This window comes from Notamacropus eugenii, chromosome 1 (genome assembly GCF_028372415.1).
Source record: "Notamacropus eugenii isolate mMacEug1 chromosome 1, mMacEug1.pri_v2, whole genome shotgun sequence".
Classification (NCBI taxonomy): Eukaryota; Metazoa; Chordata; class Mammalia; order Diprotodontia; family Macropodidae; genus Notamacropus; species Notamacropus eugenii.
Window position 1 is genome coordinate 322,278,613 of NC_092872.1, and position 17,466 is coordinate 322,296,078.

Consider the following 17,466-nt stretch of genomic DNA (forward strand, 5'->3'; position numbering starts at 1 on the left):
AGAAGACTCGTGGATGAGAAAGATCTTGGAGGAAGGGAGTCCAAAAGAACATAGCCAGTCAATAGGATTTTTGCAAAAGTACATTAGGAGGATAAGTTCTGTGTTAACTGGATTGTTTTTTCTTTTACTGAAGCTTATGAAACGATTGTGACCGTTTCCTCAAGTGAGTCCTCTTTTCATAGCTACACATCTAAATGTTCACCTCAATTTCTAGGTGAAATTTTTATTCACCTAGACACTTTAATATGAGACTTTTATATAGTCTCATAGGAAAGAATCAAGGTAGAAAGGAAAGAATTAGGCAAAAATGCTTCATTAATCCTTTAAATGAATTTAATAAAACCATCTGCAACACATCCTACTCAATTTCCATTGAGTTCCCATTAGCAACTTCAGTATTTTCCAAATTCTCCCAAGTTTTTAGTTCCATTTGTCTCAAATCAGTGGAGTCTTGGGGGCCAGACTGATTGGTCCTTGTATCCCAAGTTCATTATTAGATTTTCCTCACAGATCTAAAGAAGGCTATAGACATAAACAATAGATTCTTTGCCATATTTTCTTTAAACAATAAAAGGGACCCCATAGTCAGAGAAGACTAAGAAAGCTAAAATGTGAGAAGAGACTCTAACAAAACTGGCTCTCACTGAAAATTATTACTAAATATTATTACTCCCCCCTTGGGGAAAGAGCATGACCATTGCTGGTCTCTCTCTAATGAGAATGGGAAAAGGTCCCACGGGAAAATCCAATATGTGGTTAGAAATCCTGGCCATTGTACCTTAAGAGTGCTAATTGAAAAGTTTATGTCTGGCAAGGGGTGACAACTAAAACCCTGTACTGATAATTTTGGATACTGGAATCAGTCACAGTCTCCTCACGTATGGTTCTTTATCTTCTTTATAGCCTCCAAGTCAAGCCAGACAGTTGGCTTGTGACTCAGTCCGGGACAAATCTGTCGATAGAGGAGGAAGGATTCATTGAGGCCCTTTGAGACTTTGAGTGACAAGCAGTTAATCAGAGAAGGGAAATAAAAATCTATAAGCAAATCAGTCCTAGAGAGTCAGGTCTGAGGATATGACCTATGTATCTTATTGTGACCGTATCTGAGTTTCTTTGTCATCCATGGGCCTATTTGAAGGTTATTTTGAAATCTGTCTTGGAAATGAAATTGTGGACCAAGGCTTCTCACTTAAAGAATCCAACAAAACCTGATCTGTGGATATATTTATAGACAACCAACCTATCTTCCAATTTCACTGTCCAATCAGTGGCCAAGATACTATCTCAGGAAGGATCTGAGCCAAAGAAAGACTGCCAAGTTTTAGTATACCCACGAAAAGGAGTCAACATAATGTGATTATTTGACCACTGGGGCACAGGGGCCATCGTGACTGTCTCCTCAGGTAAGTCATTCCAGCATTTTTCTTGGCTTATTATTGCATTTTACTTGAAATTTGGGGGGAAAATCAGGAGTTTCAGGGTCTCTGACAGAGGGTCCAAGGTTACTGCCAGTGTCAGGTCATCTGTCTGGACAAGAAACCAGTCTCCCTCTCCCACTAAGCAACTCATTGAAAAGTCTTCCAATTATTTTAGTCACCTTTCACCTCTCTTCTGGGATTGCTTCTACAGGGTAGGCTGTCTATAGGTCTTTAACTTAGAAAAACTCTCTGATCCCTGAAACACAAATCAATTATTGCCTGGGAATTAGGCAGACTTGTCCTAATGTGACAACCAGATCGACTTATGGGGCAAGGGAGCTGTGGTGACCGTCTCCTCAGGTGAGTCGTCGGAGCTTTTCACTCTAGCCTGGTACGGCATTTTCACTGTTTTGGAAGAAGTTTGAGTCACTTTGATGCTCAAGAAAAAGAATAGAGAGATGCCCTATTTATAAAATCTAATCAAGGAGTGCTTCCAAGTGTCTTAGAAAAGTCTCTGGTTTCTTTGACCTCAGAGGAGACTGACTGTGATTGTCTTGGGTAGCTTAAGTTTCTTAAACAGTGGTCTTAAGACCACTCTATGAGTCTAATGGATGATAGGTGTTTCAGTTAGTATCTCACATTTGTCTCGGAAAGTTTCTTGGCTGGGTTGATGTTTTACTTGAGAAGTTGGATTGGTATTTTTTATCTGGAGGTATGATCAGCAGGGCTGGCCTCAGTCAAAATGCCTAGATGACTGGTTTTCTTTTTATCTGTAAAACAACCTAGTAAGATTTCTTTTTCCTGGAGTAAAGACAAAGGCAGACGTCAAAGTTGTCTACTAGGTATTTGTCAGAAAGGAGTTAAAATTTTTCCAGTGTCACTATGATATGGAGTACTAGGAACAAGACACTATCACGAGGAAAAGAATAATCCCTTCATGATTTTTTTTTTCTATTTACATATGTAGGGTCCTCTGGAATGTTTAAAGGCATATCATTTAGGATATAGTTTCTTAAGAAGAACAGATTGGGATAAGAGAGCAGAAGGCAGGGAGAAGGGGTAGAGCAGTCAGGGATGATTTTGGAATGCAGCAGTTTCTGCCAAAATTTGTTTCCTAAGTATATCAGGTGCTTGAGGTTTTGTACAGAGGATTTGGTCAGAGACAAATACAGGATTTATGTACTGATATCAGTAAATCATAGTAAGTGTTGTATACGGTTCCAATAGTGTGTATCCAATAGAGTCATCAGGTATAAAATATGCAATGTAAAATTACATTGTTATTGTATGTATATGTATATGTGTGTGTATATTTATATAGATAATACAGCATTACATAAAATATACATATATGTTACACATACGGACATATATAGCAAAATGTATGTACATATACATATATGCATGCATATTTTAAAATGACAAAATGATAAGGGGAAGAGAAATTGAGAGAGAAGATTGCAAAAGTTTGGTTTGGTTTAGTAACAGACAGTTGGAGAGTGATTTTCCTGCTGGATCAAGCTGAAGGTGACCAGTGAAAGACAAGTCTCTTAATTAGAAATGATAAGTTAGACCAAAAGAAAGCCCATAAACTTCTTCCCCCCTTCAAGCAACTGAGGAATTGTTTTCCTAGGAGTTGACAGCTTCTGTTATTTGTTTCTTTATAAAGTGGTTGAAATAGTTGTGCTCCTGTTACTTTTTCCTTTAATAAAGGGGAGAGCTTAAATATGAAATATTACATATAGAAATATGAAATGTTCCCTACAGAATAGGCCAAGAGAATGTAACTATAAAGTTGAGAAATTTTTAATGATATCTTAAAATCAAGTTTGAGAGGGACTAAAACTATTATCATGTAAATATTAAATTTTAGATTATTCTTTGGGAGCCACAAGTGATTTCAAACAATAATTCATTTAACCATATTTCATCTTTAAATATCATCTTTGTTTAACTAAGATTGCATTCAAAAAAGCTTTTTAAAGTTTCCATGAGACATGAAGGGATATTTTTAAATATTGTAAGATTTAAAATAAATATATAGAAAAAAAAACAAAGAGCACATTTAAAAATTATAACAGATGAGAAACAGCAACCAGTTAACTTGTGGTTCTCCTCAGCTCAAGACTGTGTGGTTTTTATGATAAATAACCAAGCTACATAAAATAATCAAACATAAATTAAATTAAATAATTCCATCTAGAATCAAGATGTTACCCACTCCCTATCATGTACCAGATGGTGCTCAGGGGTCTGGTAAACCGGGGGCAGGAAGCAAGTTCCTATTTTAGGAAAAGGGAAGAAGAAGTTTGATTCATTTCCGCAGTTCAGTTGACAGGAAGCAGTTTTTAGCCAGTTTTGCATAGTCCAAAATATCTGAAATTGTTCCACTGAGACAAACAACACCTGGGTAATTTGAATTTTTTTTTATTTTTTGTTTAATGGCAAGGAAGGCAATAAACATTTGAAGAGTAAGATTTAATTCTTTTAATTTCTTTGTTTTTCATTTTTCCAGTCATCATTTTTCATTCTGAGATTGTTTAGTTTTGCAAGAATGATTTAAGAAATTTAGCAATTCAAGTTTATGCCATGATTTACTAATGCATCTATCATATTTTTCATTTTTGTTGATTCCTGTTTTAAAATAATCTATTTTGCACCATTTGAAATTCAAATACTAACTTTAGATTTTACTCAATTGAAAAATTTTCCGTTAGAGATTGAATAATAACCATTTTGAAATTCTAAGAGATTTAATATAAGTGATTGAAAGACATAGGATATTTTAATTTTTTAAATTCAATATTAAATGCAATCTGCATAGAATCTGAGGAGTTTTTAAACATTTTAAAATGCTAGAGAGAAAAAAATCTAAAATCTCAAAGCTAAAAATGACAAATCCAATTCTGATATCCAAAAACTATAGATTGTAGAAAGAATTTTTAATTTTAAGAAAATTATAAAACTAAGAGTCTTCTTGATAATAACTGAATAGGTTTCTTTACCTGGAGAACTCCTCCAAAAGTGAGAAGTTTATTCCAGTCTTTTTTTGACATTGTTATTTGGAGTCTAGACTGTTTTCCACTGAGCTCTCAATGCAAGTGTACCATATTCTTGGTCATGCCAGCCCTCAGCTGGGAAATTCAAAGTGAAGAAGGTTTAAACACCAAATAACCAACATAAGCATAGGTTATAAAATGGCATCAGAGTTTGAATGCCAAGAGGTGCAACTGCACATTCCAGTAACTGGTCACCTAATAGGTAAGAAAGCAGCTTTGGCTGCAACTCACTTTATTCTTTACCTTGTTTTCTACTTGGTATTAGTTACATTTTGTGTTGTTTAAAATGTTTTTATTTTATGCAAAAAGGAGAATTTTAATTCATTTCAAAAAACATTTATTGAGTACCTGCTTATGAAATAAATACATAGTAGGTAGTTTGCAATTAGGATATCTACTAATCTTCCCTTATTAAGTAGTTCAAAGATTATATGAACTTCTTCTAAATAACATATTAATTAGATATTGTTATGAGTTAAATACAAGATTTTCAATAGTTTCATAATTGCCAGTTAAATTATGCATTAATATTTCCATGATCAATCTTTCTAAAGTGCAATATTAGTAGTTTGTATTAAAGTAGCATTTTAGCAATTTTAGATGATGCATATTTTCTGTATTCTATGAAATCATTTCACTGATAGAGAATTCACTTGAAACCAAATTATTCATTTTAAATTACAAAATGTGGAATTTAGGCCTCTGAGATAATGTTCTTACTACAGATCTAGTTGAGGTCTTTGTTTACAAGAGAACATCTACAATTATTTCTTTGTTCATATAGATATTTTTCATTATTATGCAGACACAGGTCAGAAAATAGTTAATATTAACGAACTGTAAATTGTAAATCATTGTAGGATTTTCAAATTTTTTTCAGTTTTAAGAATATTTCAGTTCAAATGAGAATATTTATGCCTATTCCAGAAAGTTGCCTAGAAAGATTATCACCATGTGACAAGGAACATCTGGGCATGGAGGGCTATGGCCTCACAAGTTTGGATTTGGATTTGGACAGGTGCATGTGAGAATAAGGATATGTAGATTAATGCTAGGCTGCAGGATCAAAGGCAAAAGGAACTAGAATGAGAAACGAAATTGACAAAGGGCAAAATGATAAATCTGAGGTCGAGGTGATTGTGTTGAATTGGTATGGGAAGACCCTGTCAGGTTTGGCTGATGCAAGCCCCAGAAGATCATTTTTGCTTACTTCCTCTCCTTCTTCCCCAAATACCTCCAAATGACCTGAGTAGTACAAGGCTTAATCTATAATGATCCCTGTTGTGCTGAGTTAAATGCAACTGAGCTAGAAGGAGATGAAGTGAGGTGACATTTGGTCACCCTACTGAACTGAGGGGAGAGAAATGAAGCTGAGGGTTAAATAGGACTGAAACTAGTCTAGTTTACCTCTTACTAAGTTAAATAATATGCACTTCCAATATGCTACTAGAGATAGGTTAGAACTGGAGTTGAAACCTAACTGAGGCTGAAACAAAGATGAGGTACAAATAAAAGTGGGAGCTGGAACTCAGGATGAACTAGAGCTTGGGTTGAATTAGGGATACAACTGGGGCTGACGCTGAATAAGAGTCAGGGATGAAATAGAAGACAGTAGGGGCTGAGTCTGGAGGTGAGGCTGAGCTAGAACTGGGGCTGAATTAGAGCTTATGTTGAGCTAGGGGTACAGCCAGACGTGAGGCTGGAATTGGGTCTGGGACTGAGGCTGTAGCCAAATCTGGGGCTAGGGCTGGGACTGAGTTAGAGCTGGGGTTGTAACTAGTGCAGAGGACAAGCTAGAACAGAGGTTTGGGTTGAGGCTGAGCTAGAACTGGGATTGGGGCTGAGGTCAAACCTGGGGTTGAACTAGAGCTGGGATTGGGGCTGGTGCTGAGCTGGAGCTGGGACTGAAGCTAGAACAGGGGCTGAACTAGAGCTAGAGCTAGCGCTGGGGATGAACTAGAGCTATGGCTAGGGCTTGGGGTAAACTAGAGTTGGGACTGAACCTAGAACAGCAGCTGAGCTAGAGCTGGGGTTGGGACTAGGGCTAAGCTAGAGCTATGGCTGAGGCTGAACAAGAGTTGGGATGGAAACTAGAACAGGGCTGAGATACAGCTGGGGTTTGGGCTGAGCTGAGGCTAAAGTTGGTACTGAGCTAGAGCTGGGATTGGGACTGAGGCTAAGTTAGAGGTGGGGTTGGGGATAAGCTGGGGCTGGGGCTGAGCAGGGGCTGAGGTCAGACCTGGGGTTGAACTAGATCTAGCGCTGGGGCTGAGCTAGAGCTGGGACTGAAACTAGAACAGGGGCTGAGCTAGAGCTGGGGTTGCAACTGGGGCTGAACTAGAGCTAGAGCTAGGTCTGGGGCTGAGCTAGAGCTGGGACTGAAACTAGAACAGGGGCTGAACTAGATTTGAGGCTGTGACTGGGGCTGAACTAGAGCTAGAGCTAGTGCTGGGGATGAGGTAGAGCTATGGCTAGGGATTGGGCTAAACTAGAGTTGGGACTGAGACTAGAACAGCAACTAAACTAGAGCTAAGGTTCCAGATGGGGCTGAGCTGGGACTGGGGTTAGGCTGGGGCTGAGCTAGAGCTGGGATTACAGCTGGGACTGATCCAGGGCTGGGGATGAGCTAGAGATAGGACTGGATGGGAGCTAGAGCTCCAGTTGAGGGTGCCTTAGAGCTGAAGCTAAACTGAAGCTAGAGGTGTCTGGAGATGGGGCTTGGAATGAGCTAGGGCTAGAGCTGGATCTGGTTGAGGTAGAATTGAGGTTGGAGCTGAGCTAGAGCCAGAGACAGGACTGAATAGAAACTGGAGCTGGGTTACAGCTTCTACTAAGGATTGCTGGAGCTAGAGCTAAATTAGAGCTAGAAGTGGAGCTAGAGAAATGAATGAACTGGAGCCAAATTTGGGGGCAGACAAGAGCTAAGGCTACTAGGATTGGGGCTATAGCCAAGCTAGAAACAAGAGGAAAAACTGGAGCTAAAATAATGACGAACCTAATTTGGATCTGGAGCTGAACTAGTGCTTGGTCTGGGGCTAATTCTGAGTTGAGAACAGAGTTGAGCCTAAGTTGGAACTAGAGGGCTCACTGAACTTATGTTGGAGCAGGAGCTGAGGCTAGAAATTGGACCAGGCTAGAACTGGGGCTATGGAAGAACTAGAACTGGGGATAAAGCTGAGGCTGAGCTACAGCTAGGACTTTTCAGGAAAGCTGGAGCAAGAACTGAGGCTTTTCTGGTGCTAGTTTTGTTGTTCTGGTGTGTCTGACGTTTTGTGACCCCATTTGGGATTTTGTCAGCAAAGGTGCTGGCATGATTTGCCATTTCCTTCTCCAGCTCATTTCACAGATGATAAAACTAAGGCAAACAGGGTTAAGTGACTTGCCCAAGGTCACATAGGGAATAAATACATGAAGATGGGTTTGAACTCAGGATGATGAGCCGTTCTGACTCCACACTCAGTTCTCTCTCTGTTCCACCTAGCTGCCCTGGACATGGGGCTAAAGTTGGGACTAGGCTAAAGCTAGGGCAAGAGCTGGAACTGCAGCAACAGCTGCGACTGGGTCTAGAACTAAGGTTGACACTCCACTAGAATTGTACCAGATCTCAGGCTGAGTTAGGGTTAGAGTCAAAGTTTCAATCAGGAATGAGGTTCAGCCAGAACTACAACTGACTAAGCTAAAGGCCACAGCTGACCTGAGCCTTCAGATCAAAGGGGTTGGCCTGCAGATCTGGCTGGGTCTCAGCTAAGGTTAACATGTATTAACTTCCTAGCTTCCGAGCCAGACTGGAGACTGTTCTCCATTTTCCTTCCTGCTAAATTTGGGCTGGGCATGGGACCAGGGTTAGGCTGAGTTTTAAAGCTAAGACTGAGCTAGAACTAATCTGTAAAGAGCCCTTCTTGGAGGTGAGCTGAGTATGATTGGAGGTTAATCCATATAGACCCCCTTCTGAGGTGAGGTTGAGCGGGTGGGAAGCAGGCTAAGAATAGTTCATACTGATACCCTGGAAAGTTAGGCTAATTCATACTGATCCTCTTCTGGAACAGGTCTTGGCTAAGCTAGGCAAGGGCTAGTGACTAAGGAAAAGCAGATATGGGCTGCAGTTAGTACACTATGGGGCTAAAGTTCGAATGAGTTTGGCTGAGCTAGTTCAGATCCATGCACACTTCCTGCTGAAGCTGAGTTGAACTGGACAGGGACTAAAATTAGCCCAAAAAATTAGTTCCCTACCCAGTCATCTGAGTTTAACTGAGCTGAGGCTTTTAATTGGCCCTGTGTTGGAACTGGGCATATCTAGGCTGGCCCAAATTGAACAATGGAACAATGTGCTGAAGATTTAAACAAGAAGGTAGACTAATCTGGAACTGCTGATCCCATGCCAAAGTTATAATGATTAGTCTGAGGCTATCCTTGGTCTTTTCTAGACTGAGTTGAAATAAGCTGAGTTAGAAAGAACTGAATTTGCGTCAAAAACTGTCAGCTCAGCTGATTTCAAAGCTACTTCGTGCTGGAGTAAAAGCTGAGCCAAGTTGAGCTAAGATGGTGATCCCCAACCAAGATTTGTCTAATTTTAACTAAGTCTGTCCATGAATTCCCTCTAAAACTTAGCTGTTTTGCTCCATACTAACAGAACATGAAGCCCATGTTCTAGGCCAACTCCTACAAGGCTTTTACTCACATCGCAGGGGCCTGTCTCCTCAGGATAGTGCTGGGGCCTTGAAATGATGAGTCATTTCTCTTTTCTCCTTGTCTAAAAAGATGTTACATCTGTGGTTCTGGGGATTGGATGTCTCTGGGGAACCAAATACCCCCCACTACACACACACACACACACACACACACACACACACACACTCACACTCACACACACACACACACACACACACACACACACACACATATTGTCTAGATTTAGCCAGGAAGGAGTTTTTCTCCACAGCTGGGTGACTAGTTTCGCTAACTCTATTGACCTAGAACTTAGGTAGAACCTAGGCTTAATTGAACCAATGAAAAGTGGAAAGCTCTTTTTTGCAATTTTAACCTAGAGTGTTTGACTTCTCTCTCTGTAGAATGGAGCCTAAGGATTTGAGTGACCTGAGACAGAGCTTAAGTTAGATCATATAAGACCTCTGTTTTTGACAATGTATAGCATTAGTCTTTGTTCACTGAAGGATTCTAGGGGTTCTTAATGTTTTTTGAGACATGGACCTCTTTCTCTGGTGACCTCCAGAGATTTCTTCTTAAAGTAAAATGCATAAAGTAAAATCTGTAAGATTACAAATACAATGAATAATTTCTTAAATTCATAGATCCCGGGTTAAGTTTCCCTATTTAGAAAGTTTCCCTATTTTTGAAGAGAAGGATTGGGATTTCCATAGGGCTGATCTTCAGAAATATATATCCTCATGTGTGGTGCCTTCAGTGACAAAACTGTTTCATCTTTTGCTTGGATGCCAGGCCTTATAGGGAGTCTTAGCTCCTTCTCAGGGTGGATGAGTAGAAAATGGGGCATATGCAGGGGATGCATGAAAAAGAAGGTATGATATACACTCATGTGGAGAGCTCGGGATAATCATCTCACTGCATTTAACCTGTTCCAGCTTCTCACCTATGACTTTACAGACAAGGAAATTAGCCTTTGCACCTCAGCTTTCATTTCAGCCCTGCTGAAAAGGCTTTTATTTTTAACATTCTTCTTCTTCTTTCTGTTTTGTCCTCCTTTATTCTCTTCTTCAGCTACCCCAGCTGCACCAAACCTCTTCTCCCTCTCCTCCTGTTGGAGTTCTCAAGAGAAGGATGCTCCTGTGGCTGTGGGTTGTTTGGCTAAGGATTTTCTACCTGATTCCATTAACTTCTCCTGGAATTATCAAAACCAAAGTGCTGTGAGTAACAAAGATTTAAAGATCTTCCCATCCCTTATGAGTGGGAGCACATACACAGCCACCTCACAGGTGATCCTCCCTGCCAATGATGTCTTCCAAGGACAAGATAGCTACTTGGTGTGTAAGACCCATCATCCTAAAGGCAAAAAGGAAGTTCAAGTTCCACTCCCAGGTAAGATCTGAAGTACAACTCTTTCTTTATCTCTTCTTTCCTCCCTACCGTTACTTTGGATTCATGAAGCAGAACTAGTCTACAGTTTTGAGGGAAACAAAACATCTCAGCAGATAGCACAGAATGCAGGTCACACTCATAAGTATTTTATACACATACATAAGCCCATACAGAAATACACAACAAATATATAGACACCCTGAAGTGCATACACACACATGTACTTGCCTGTGCTCCTCCCTTGCTATAATGGGCTCAAAGAAGAGGTCTCGTTTAAGGGAACTGTTAGGCTGCTCTCCATTCAAATACTGATCTCTCTATTTCAAGCTTCTTTCTATCTTCACAATCATCCCCAAAGAAAGAAAATAGACTCAGAAAGGGGCCAAGAAATGGGAGAATTTCTCTAGATAGGCAAAGCTATTAAAAGCAAAAGCTTTCTTTTGTTTGTGTCCTATCAGGACAGGGACCTAACTCCCCTCAAACTTCCTGGCTTATTCTCCTATTCAGATCGCATCGTCAGTTCCCCGAACGTAACTGTGTATATCCCACCTCGTGATGCATTCTCCAGCTCTAGCTTAAGAACATCCAAGCTCATCTGTCAAGCCACCAACTTCAGGCCAAACAAGATCAAGCTAACATGGCTTCAAGAGGGCAGGCCAGTTCTGTCAGGTTTCTCTACAAGTCAAGTCCTACCTGACGGCTCTGGGGCCTACATCCTGCAGAGCAGCCTGACTATCAGCGAGAATGACTGGCTCAGACAAAGCACATTCACCTGCCGTGTAGAACATGAAGGAGCACAATTCCAGAAGAATGTTTCCTCAACCTGTTTCAGTGGGGGTAAGTGATGCTTATGATGGAACACCTCGGAAGTGACTTAGAATTCCCAACTTCTAAGGTTCTACCTAATGGCCCTATTTATAGGAGAGCCTTACAGAAGTACTCTTCCCCAGGAAGCCCTCCCTAGTTCAGGGCTCGGACCCAAAAGAAACATGAGCCAACAGGCCCAGAAAGACCCCTAACAGGTTGAAAATATAGATACCAAATACCAAGGTTTTAGTCCTGGTGATCTTACTTATTTGGGAATGAGATCAGCTCTGCTAAACATGAATCTGGTTTCTCCAAGAGCCTCAAACACTGATAATGGCTGCTTAGTCACTTATCCTGCCTTGTAAGTGGTTGAGATCAGTGATGCTTAGGATCCTTTTCTCTTTATTTACTTGTATAGAGGCCCCTGGGGGGAAGGGTGGATGAAAAATAATCCTAGATCTTCTCTCCAGCTGGAGAATGTTCACATTCTCCTTCTCTAACGAAGAATAAATTAAAGGAAATAGAAGCATATTGCAGCATGAGCATTTTGATTAGACATAAGAAAGGGAGTCCTAGGAGCTTTACTCCACAATCCTTGGAGTTGATCACTGAGTAAAGGTAGGAACAGTCTTCCATGGGAACCAGGATGAACATAGGAAAATCTCATATCTATGAGGGAAGTTAATACCTTCCTGGAAGAGTAGTTCCAAAGAACTCTGTAAAATGTATCAGATCTGTAAGGTCGGATTGCTTGCCGCTTTATCAAAAAGAAGAAAGCACTTAAACCCACTGCTGAGTATGCAAGAAAGAGGAGGTATAAAAAGAAGGAAAAGATTAAGGGAGAAGAAGGATACATCGATAGCAAACACTACTGATATTTGTAAGGCCATTATAATTTTGTCTCAATTTGCTTCCTTTCAGAAACTAAATATAACTTTTCCTTTAACCTAGGCCCAGAAGCACCCATTGAAGCCTTTGTCATCCCCCACTCCTTTGCAAGCATCTTTGTTACCAAATCAGCCAAATTAACCTGTGTAGTCACAAATCTTCCCAATTCTCAAAATCTAAATATTTCCTGGACCCGTGAGAAGGGAGATCCTTTGGAAACTACCATTAAGGTGTCTCCCAGTCACGCCAATGGCACCTTTACTGCTGAAGGAGAAACCACAGTCTGTACAGAGGACTGGAATTCAGGGGAAGTATTCAAATGCACTGTGATTCATCCTAACCATCCTGTTCCCTTGAAGAAAGAAACCTTTAAGCAAAAGGGTAAGTTATTTTCCAACTTTCTCCTCCTTCTTGTCATCTTTCCTCCCTAACATGAATCCTGCAATTGGCTAGTTCAAAGTCAGATGATACTCTCTTGGAGGCCATGTGACCAGGGGTGGGGGGCTTTAAACTCTTGTGAAGTCTCTGGGAAAACTTTGAGTTCATTTGCCTAAATCTAGGAAAACCAAACCAGAGGATCCAAGCCTTTTATCCCTAGAACAAAAGCAAAAAAGTCATCCCACAAAAGGTCCAACCCTTTCACATGCTGCCCTTGGATTACTGGAAATGACTGAGATAATCTTTCAACGTGAGCCCCATCACACATACTCTTTGTCCCTAGGATTTCAGAGAATCCAGGAGCCTCTTTTCCAGCTTTCTCCTACTACATCTCAGACTCACCACAAGACTCTCATCCCTTGACTCCTGTCATGTTTTTAGGCTGTGGTTATGAATTCTCTACTCTCAAACCTTCGATTTTCAGGTCTACTTAATGCAATAACCTCTTTGCTCACAGGGACTGTTCAGCATGCACCAGCTGTCTATCTGTTGCCTCCAACTCCTGAGGAGCTGAGCCTGAGGGAAGCTGCTACCTTAACCTGCCTGATGAGGGACTTCTCCCCAGCAGATGTGCTTGTCCAGTGGAGGCACAAAGGACAACCTATACCCTCAGAGAAATATGTCACCAGCATCCCCCAGCAGGAGCCCCAGAAAGACAGTCTCTACTTCTCCTACAGCTTCTTGACAGTGTCTGAAGAAAACTGGAATGCAGGGGATTCCTATACCTGTGTGGTGGTTCATGAAGCACTGCCCTTGTTGGTGACCGAGAGGACCGTGGACAAGTCCACTGGTAAACCCACCTTCGTCAATGTCTCCCTAGTGCTATCTGATGCAGCCAATACCTGCTACTGAGAGGGTGTGGTCTTGGCCAGTCTCTTTTTATTGTCCCTTCAAGTCCTACCCTCATACATCTAACTCACTCATAGGGCAAATTCTGGGGGTTTCTATGCCAACTGAATTCCCCAAAGGAGTGTATAAGATCATGTGACTGAAACAAGATACTGCATTTTATAAAAATTAGAAATAAAAAAATCAACTTTACAAAGAGGCATTGGTTCTGGTTCTGTAGTAAACAATGGTAATCTGACTGGCTCTAAGCTTCTCTCTGTTCATCATTCCATTCCTGAGCTTCTTCCCTCATCTTACCTCTCAAATTATACATACCTACACAAGCACGCACACACGCATGCACACATGCAAACATCACCTTAGACCTTACTTCCCTCACCCAACCTGATCAACTCTCCGCAACTTTACTCCACACTTCAACTCCACATTGTTTGGTTGCTAGAAATAGAGTTCATATTTTTTAGTCCTTCAGAACAAGTTTTGGCAGAAACAAACCTGACAACACATATGCATGTGTGGATACACAAGGACATAAACATGCATGCGTGTACATACGCGCACACACACACACACACACACGCACCATCACTAGACTAAGTCATTGGAAACCTCTTTTCTGGAAGGGAAGCATGAGCACTAGTAGAATTCTGACAATCCTACTATAACGTGGGATCCATGGACTTTTCAAAGATATCCTTTTGCCTTTTAGTAAGTGTAATGTGCATGTTCTCCACTTAAAATATTCAGTCTTCTGGGAGAGAGGAGAAAGAAAGCAATGCCTCTTACAATGGCCTCAGTTGTGTTACCTCCATACTTAGCCTAGCGATATAGAATTTAGAACTCCTTGTCCCACTGATCATTCATAGCAGTCCCTTTATTCCTCAGTCTTGGTTTTGAGTGGAAGCCTAGCTATTTCATCTTCTCATGTCCAAGGGAGTGCGACTCAGCGTCCCAGGGATGAGTAATTTCAGACTCAAGAAAATAGGTCAGTTCAAGACAATGCTTCCATTTCCTCTCCCAGTATACCCCATACCAATGATCCTCTAGTGTCTGCCTTAGGTATACATCGCATCCAAAGAAGACAAGTTGATAGAACCAGAATAGAAGAAGGTCAATATTTAAGACTGAGGGTAGAGTTGATACCGAATGTGACTTTCTTGGATTACTCCCATGGAAGAAGTCACCTTTTCAAAGAAATATCAAAGAGGAAAAAGAAACATCAAGAAAATAGAAATATCTAAGGGACTGTCCTACTTGAAAAAGCCCACCCTTCTGGGTTCCTTGTTAGAAGCTACATGAGGATGGAATTTAGGTGGCCCAAGAAAGATCAATGACCCTTTATACAAAGAACTTGTGGCTCTAAGTGAGCTCGTACGTGACAAGGGAAGAGACAACTTATTCACAAATTGCCTACTGTCCAAAGATAGAAACCTAAACACAGTAAGGTACACTTGAGTATGGGATGAAATACCTAGTTAAGGGAAAATTAATATTTTCTATGAAGACTCTTTTCAAGATCTTTCATCTGCCCTGAGACACATTCATCTTAGCAAAATACTAGTCAAGTCAACCTGGAGGACATCTGTCTGTAATGAAGTTGATGTGCTGACTTACAAAAAAATTTACCTTTATGTAGAAAACATTATCTAATATGCCTGAATAGCGCAGAAACTAGATAAACCATTTTGCTTCCCTAGCCAACCTTTTCTGAAATCTACAAGTAAATCCATTTCTAAACACATCCCACATCTGTTCTTGGGAACTCAGGAAGAAAATCTAAATTCCTCAAGAGTCCACTGGATCTTTTACCCTAAGCTCAATTCCATTGTAGCAGAAGTACCTGAACATCTTGTGCAAAATCAAGGCTATAGAATGTCTTACTTTATGTAACTCCACCTTAGTTTCTCCAAGAGATCAGAATATATTGTCCTCAGTAACAATCAACAATGATTGTTGATATGTACTATGGTCTAACCATAGAATCAGGAGGGACTTCAAAGCCTTCCTTCTGCTTAATAATGAGTTCTTAAGGAAAAACAAAACTGTGAAATCCTTTTAGCTTACATACAAAAAGAGACATAGAAAGCTAGCATTCTGCTGAAAAACTGCGAGAAATTATGCTACAAAAATGTGAGGACAGAAAAGATAGAGATAACAGAAACTGAGAAGCAGTGAACAAGAGAAATGGTGCCTTGAACAGCATCGCAATGTTGTTATTAGGATAACAGTATGTACTAATATAGTGTTTAGTTTGAATGTTGGGATGTTATCTTTCTCCATACACTTCCAACACCTGAGCGGCTTTATGATCCAAGTACTGTTTACCAGTTTATTCCTTCTACATAGAGCTCTAAGTATTGCCTTCAACCATGACTGAAGGGGGAAGAAGGAAATGGAAGGTGGGATCATCTATCATTAGTTTCAGATTCTATATTTGCCCCAGACTTACATGGTCATGGAAAGATATTCTCAACCAGCACAATAGGTTTCAACTACATTCTCTTCTCTTTTGTTTTGGACAACTAGATAGGTAGCATGGGACCCATTACGTTGGAGAAAACACTAAGATATCACCTATCTAACACCTTGACTCATTTGCTCCCACAGTGGGCTGCAGTGATCTCTCTGCTCACTTTTCCCAGGGCAGGTCTTCTCTTCAACTTTTGATTCTCCAAAGAAAATATCTTTCATAATCAGTTTAGGAAAGGACAGTCTTGAAATCAACCATAATTCATTACACTTTTGGCTCCTCTATTCCCATCCCCACTGGTTCAGAGTTCACATCCATCTTCCTCCAATCATCCAAAACTTAAGTCACTGAAGAAAATTTGAGGACTATATCGATCCTCAAAATTTCTCAGATCCAAATAAGAATACAGGTGGAATTTCTTCCTAAGAGCATAGATGAATTAGGAAAATCCTAAATCAAGATTTTAATTAGCAGGAATAGACACATACTTATGCACATTCACATGTCCTTACACATAAATGCACTCATCTCTCACATTTATGACCTGCATTAATTATCATCATCATCATCATCATTCTCATCTCTCTCTGTCTCTCTCTCTTCCTTTCTAATATTGATCTCACTGTTCTCACTGTTCTGATCATCCATAAGAGTGGCACAGTTAAATAACTCTCAGAATTCATTTTAAATCAGAATTCATTTTTAAATAGTGACTTTAATCTTGTCATCAGCACTATAAAGGGATCCTTGTGAGACTGCAGTGAAAGTTTCCCTTTTTAAATGCATTTTCATCCCCTTCTCTGCATTTTCTGTCACACTAATTCTTTCTGAAAATGGTTTGGTTTTGTTTGTTTCCAAGTTTCTAGCTTTTCTCATACTTACAACCCTCTTATTCCTAGACTTCTGTCTCTGTTCCTGGAGCAAGACCATAGACTTCCTCTAGAAAATGTCATGCTCATAGAAAATACATCTAAGAGTCCCCTATTTAGCAGTTTATTCCTACTAACAGCCTCTCCCAAGGAGCAAATCTTCTGTCTAGTCCTAGCCCCATAGTGACTGAATCTAACACTGCTCTGTCTGTTCTCTATCATTCAAAACCCATGAAGAAGGAGAAGTTAATGCTGAGGAAGAGGGATTTGAGAACTTGTGGACAACAGCCTCTACGTTCATTGTCCTCTTCCTACTGAGTCTCTTTTACAGCGCAACAGTTACTTTGTTCAAGGTAAGAGGACAGGGACGCATACAATTTGAACAAGAATTCGCCCAAGGAAGTATGATGTGGGCACTCTTTGTTTTTAGCTAAGTTATGATGTCATTATTATTAGGTATTCAGATAAACCTAAAATATAGTTATACATGTGTTTAGGCAACAATGCTACAGATTTCTAGCATGAACTGGTCATTTAATTTTTTAAATATGCATTTAATTGCATGTTTAATACTGTAAACATTTCATATATTTTCTGCTATAAATTACTACTTG

At 40.2% G+C, this 17,466-nt stretch overlaps 1 pseudogene and 1 gene segment (V, D, J or C); both read left to right on the forward strand.

Annotated features, from left to right (window-relative positions):
• The window catches only part of LOC140517404 (glycogenin-1-like), a 249,913-nt pseudogene that overhangs the window by 130,955 nt on the left and 101,492 nt on the right, over window positions 1–17,466 (forward strand).
• Window positions 1–17,466, forward strand: part of LOC140529409 (immunoglobulin heavy constant mu-like) — a 106,380-nt gene that overhangs the window by 86,921 nt on the left and 1,993 nt on the right. Inside the window, 6 exon segments of the C gene segment in view lie at window positions 1,361–1,403; window positions 10,214–10,531; window positions 11,039–11,368; window positions 12,290–12,607; window positions 13,122–13,454; window positions 17,090–17,205. Of these exon segments, the coding sequence occupies window positions 1,361–1,403; window positions 10,214–10,531; window positions 11,039–11,368; window positions 12,290–12,607; window positions 13,122–13,454; window positions 17,090–17,205 (1,458 nt within the window).